This window comes from Triticum aestivum, chromosome 1B (assembly GCF_018294505.1).
Source record: "Triticum aestivum cultivar Chinese Spring chromosome 1B, IWGSC CS RefSeq v2.1, whole genome shotgun sequence".
In the NCBI taxonomy this organism is placed as follows: Eukaryota; Viridiplantae; Streptophyta; class Magnoliopsida; order Poales; family Poaceae; genus Triticum; species Triticum aestivum.
Genome location: NC_057795.1, coordinates 451,991,003 through 451,996,449, shown reverse-complemented (window position 1 = coordinate 451,996,449; position 5,447 = coordinate 451,991,003). Strand labels below are relative to the sequence as shown.

Sequence of the window (5,447 nt, the reverse complement as noted above, 5' to 3'; positions counted from 1 at the left end):
TTAGGACCGAGAGTATGTCGACCAAAGGGGGGGTGAATGGGAGATTCAAAAATTCTTTCAAATGTATTGAACATATCCCAAACACAGCAGCGGAAATAAAGTACGATGAAAAACAGCTCAATCAAGCATGATGTTGGGGAGCATATCTATCAACATAGGAAGCAATTATGGCATGGGCTTGCGATAACACAGGTTTGATCACAACGATAGTAATGCTACACAATCATATGAAGTAACACGAGATAAAACATGAGATGAGCAACGAAAGAAAACTACAATAGGTCAGCAAGATGATCCGTAGAATATGACAGAGATGATGAAGACAGTGATCAGAATGCAACAGGATGAACGCAAAGATATTTGAACTGAGCAACAGAGATGATCGATGCGAAAGAATGATACAACAGGTGATAATGATCGGATAAACTGTCAACACAGAGCACGAAAGTAAATTGCTGAAGGAAATGCAGTAAAGTAGAATGAACTAGTGGTGCTCGATGGCTACAGATGAATTTGGTAGACTAGTTCACCCTTCTGCCAAAGGGCTACGTCTGGTTGGAGGGGCTATGACTTAACAGTAACACGGAAGACAAACTCTCTTCACCCTATTCTTTTTCAACTCGAAGTTGATCAGACTTCAGTTGATTTCAGTCGTGGTAGATACTTGTCGGCGATCTCCAAACCTTCGGTCGACCTTCGCGAACCACAATCACTCTTGGTTGCTGAAGATCTAGCTCGGTGAAGACAACGACTCTTCAACACTCGAGCCGAGACCTATCCGTCTAGAGAGTGCGCGGCTATCACGAGTAATGGGTATAAGAACTCTAACTCAGAACTATTGTGATGCTAAACCACCGTCTAAGTTTGGGCTCTTGATTTTTCTCTCGATGGTCTTAAACTCAAATCACTCGGAGAGGGGATGCTCAAATCAATCTTCTCAGAAATCTTAAGCGGAGCAGCCACCGGACAAAGCCGGTGCGGGATGGCTATTTATAGCCGCAGCCTTCCCTGATGGGAAATGACCAAATTGGACATCGAGAGCAGCCAATGGCCAAACGACACGAGTCCAATGGTCGGATTTTGAGCACAACAGTAACATTGCTTGCGGAGCAAGGAATGCTAACTCCTCGGTCTAAGACAAATCTCTCCCAGCGAAGAAGATCACAGTCTCTTGCTGGCAAGTATTTGCTCCGAACAAAGAGATTTCTCTTGCAACTTTCATAGGTTTTAGGCTAAGCATCACAGCAGATCTAAGCTTCGAGAGCCTATACCCCTCTTAATAGTACGGAGGTCCTATGACTCAAATGAACCAAAGAAGAAAGACGAAAAGAATACTACGTCTTCAATTTGTCTTCGACTTACGTTCGCTGCAGTCAGCAATAATTTTCGAGGGCCTAATTTCTTCACATCAATCTTCTCGTCTACATATCTTCACTAGATGTAGCTCGTTCTTCTCTACAACGCAGATATACTTCGGTGAAGTTCCTCGAACTTGGTACCGGAGACAACATTCTCTTCGATTTCTGTATGGACTATTTCTCTCTGTATGCACTAACAAACAAATCAGTCCATACCTGTTTCTGTTAACAATCTCCAAAACACAGAAAGACAGATATTGCACCAACACATAACTTTCCTCTCTTTTTTTGAGAAACACAAAGCATAACTATCCTATAGTCGAACACGCGTGCGGCGTAAAATGGCCCGCGGTCAATGCAGCCCATTTTCAATGTTTTAGTTTCATTTCCCTTTAGAAATTCATAAAAGATATGTAAATAATAAAGTTAGAATATTCGAGTGTTGTAATCAATATACTCCCTCTATAACTACTTTAGTGATTTAAAAGATCTTATATTTCTTTACAAAGGGAGTATATATAAATAAAAAACTTACTTTTTAAAAGAAATGCCATCATGGCTAGCTTTATTAATTTAGCATAATGTTTACATCCTTATTTTTTTAATTATTACAAAAACTAACAGGCTAGCTCATGGGCAATTTGTAGTGCGGTATCATCCACACAATCCGCATAACCAGCCGCAGCCGAGTTCCACCATTGCATGTGTCCTTTGCGAAAGAAAAAGAAAAGACAGTCTTTACTAAACAAGTCCTCTACATTGCACTTCATGGGGAATTTTGCATTCACTACTTTTTGCAAAGAATCATAAGGATTTTTCTGTGATATAATCCAACAAATCAAATTATTGCAGGATTCAAACAGGCATGACATAACAATATTTTGTTCTTTCTATTCCTGTGTTTTGGAGAATCCTATGAATCAAATAGACCATAATATAGCACAGCTATACATGCAAATCAATTACGAGTGGCCCGGTGTCTCTAGAATAGAAAGTGAGGTAAACATAAACAACAATATGATATATCAAGTTTGAAGTCCCTCGAAAAGAAAAGGAGAACATGACGTGGGTGGATTTTTGCGGTTAACAACTTATCATTCAGATCACTCAGCAGGATGTTCTTAAGCAGCCACAAGAATTTGTTCCAGGCTGTAGTATACTCCTACTTCCCATGGTAAGTATGAGAGTACTCAAGGATCCTTCATTTCTGCTTTGTAGTACAACTGAATGGACCAGGAGACTGAAAAAAGAGAGCTTTTGTTTCTGCTTTACAACCCAAAAATGAGACAAAGGATCAAATGACTACGTATTCTCTTGTCAACAACTGATTCTAGGTTAATGTGTAGGAATTAGCCACCATCCTCCGCTCAAGAGAACATGAATTGAATGCTCTGGTATTATTGATCATTGAGATTCTTTGATTCTACCCCAGCATCAGATGAATTAAGCTCCTCTCCGGCAAAATCAACATTCATATTTCGTCGTCCCACCCTACAATGTTTGCAGTGGCCTCATTGACCATCTTCACAAGGGTGGCCTGAAAAAATGTAATTCAGATCAGAAAACAACCATAGGAAGGGATTTTACATTTTATCACGAAACGCTAATTTAAATTGTAACGGATCCAGCTGTACTAAGCTCTAGCGCATGTCAAACTGAAAGAAGAAAGATACTTATAAAGTACAAAGTCGTCCAACGTAAATTTCTGCAGGCTGGTCTAGCTTTTGCATCAACATTTTTGTCTATTACCGGACGAATTTTCCATTAACAATAGCAGCAGATCCAGAAGAATTGTGAGAATTTCAATAGCGTAACACCCTAGTTGGATAGCCAGAAGCAAAGGTTCAGAAGTTTTATGACCGACCCGTAATTGTTTTTCTATTAGATTGACGTATAGATCACAATAAATAATCCATTGACATGGCCAATTCGAAAATTGCATATATTATATGGTAGTGCACATGAGATCATGGTACCACATGCCACTTAAAACATCTTTGCTGGAATCACAGCCTGTAGCGGAAACTTGCATAAGGACGCTACTGCGCCAACTGATGTAAAATGCATGTATGCCAGGTTCATGTTGAAGTGCATACACCTATGTGCCAGTAGTAAGTGACAAAATTCGTCTTGAAAACAATGGCATGAGACTGATATTCACAAAGCTCTCATAGCACAATACAAGTGCATTAACTTATGCTTCATTGGAAGAAACTAATGGAGAATCCCTTCTACTAATGAGTGGCTAAGAACTGAGCGCAGCTCAGTTGGCTAGCAGCTTCTGTGCTTGAATATACCTCAACACGGCCCACTTGGATTCGAAACATGCCACAGGTGCTAGTGCCCCGTTAGTAAAGTTTTCTTTTTTACTGATGAGTGGCTCAAAAGATGCAAAAACTAATACCAATGCATCATTTGCAAGTTGGCTACGTGCATGTCCTGGCTCATCGAGTAGAACTTTGTATATTGGATTACAAGCTAATATGGTATGGAATTCCCACTGAATCTTTGGAGAAGATGATGTGTCTAGCCGTCCAGGCTTATTTGACAATAGTCTTCTGAATGCATGCATTAGTTCCTTCACTCTGTTATAGACCTGGCTGGGTTTGGGTCAAAATGTAGGACGGTCGCCCTTGATCTGGTCATGCCACCTGCCAAGGCTCTGAGATATGATTAAAGAAAGACCAGGAAATTGTGTACAGAAACCTAAGCTTAACCAGATAAGTCCTAAAAATAGATTGACAACCAAATTATGACGTTCTTTAAGCCATAATCAACAAAGCTTTGCAGTTCAATCTTCTTCATCTCCCGATCCATGCTGCCGGTGATGATTCCCCCAATTGCTCAATACGCTGACGATACTCTTCTCATTATCCAAACTTGCACTTGTCAGCTCCTTTGCCTCAAAAGGTCCTTTAGAGCTTTTGTCAATCCACTGGCCTTCAGGTTCAACTTTCATAAATTCGGCATCCACCCCATCAACACGCCTGAGGACAAAATGGCTAATTTAGCCGGTCTGTTTGGCTGCAAAACTGAGTCAATTCGTTTTACCTACCTTGGACTTCCTCTTAGTATCACTAGACCGAAAATCAGAGATTATGCCCCCTTCATCAATCATATCAACAGAAGATTAGCTTCCAGCTTGTCATTCATGTCTCTCTTAGTGGCCAAAGCTGTGATAACCGCTCCTCCAACCTTTTACACGGGTACCTCAGACGTCCCTGATGGTGTCAAAGAAATTGTTGATATATCTAGAAGAATTTGTGTCTGCAGTAAATCTGAATTCTCCAATAGACCTAAGGCTTTGGCAGCCTGGTCTAGTGTTTACCGCCGCAAATGCAATGGGTTTCTTGGTATTATCAACCTTTACTCAGAATGAAGCTCTGTTGATGAAACATCTCTTTAAATTCTATAACAAGGACGACATCCCCTGGGTCAATCCCGTCTGGAATTACTACACCAATATCCCTCCTCATGCATCTAGGCCCATGGGATCCTTCTAGTGGCATGATGTCTTCAAAATTTATCACAAATTCAGACAGCAGGCTCTTGCTCTATTGCAAGAGGAGATACTGCTCTCATCTGGAGCGGCAACTGATCTGATCACCTTTTGAGAAGTAGATTTCCCAGGCCTCATTCCTTTACCCTTGATAACCTTATATTGGTCCATGACGTGCTTGCTGTAAAATACCCTTTTAGATCTTTTTCATTTTCCTCTGTCCAGCTAGACTTTTGATGAATTCCATGAATTCAGGCAATATCTGTCCAGCCTGCATCTTTCCCTGATGTGGCTGATTCTTGGTCCTTCTCACTGGGGTCAAAATTCTCTTCTAAAATATATAGCGCCTATTTTCAGCACATTCAGATCCTTTTACTTCTTGACTCTAGAAATCCAAGTGCCCTAACGTTGCCAGTTCACCCCCCCCCCCCCTCTGGAATTACTACACCAATATCCCTCCTCATGCATCTAGGCCCATGGGATCCTTCTAGTGGCATGATGTCTTCAAAATTTATCACAAATTCAGACAGCAGGCTCTTGCTCTATTGCAAGAGGAGATACTGCTCTCATCTGGAGCGGCAACTGATCTG

At 41.0% G+C, this 5,447-nt stretch overlaps 1 protein-coding gene across 1 annotated transcript in view; it reads right to left on the bottom strand.

Moving 5' to 3' along the window:
* Positions 1–2,358: 2,358 nt before the first annotated feature.
* LOC123130865 (hydroxyproline O-arabinosyltransferase NOD3) overlaps positions 2,359–5,447 on the bottom strand; it is a 6,508-nt gene continuing 3,419 nt past the window's right edge. The window contains exon 8 of the mRNA XM_044550660.1: positions 2,359–2,895. Coding sequence (XP_044406595.1) covers positions 2,830–2,895 — 66 coding nt within the window. The 3' untranslated portion in view covers positions 2,359–2,829. The remainder of the gene's footprint in view (positions 2,896–5,447) is intronic.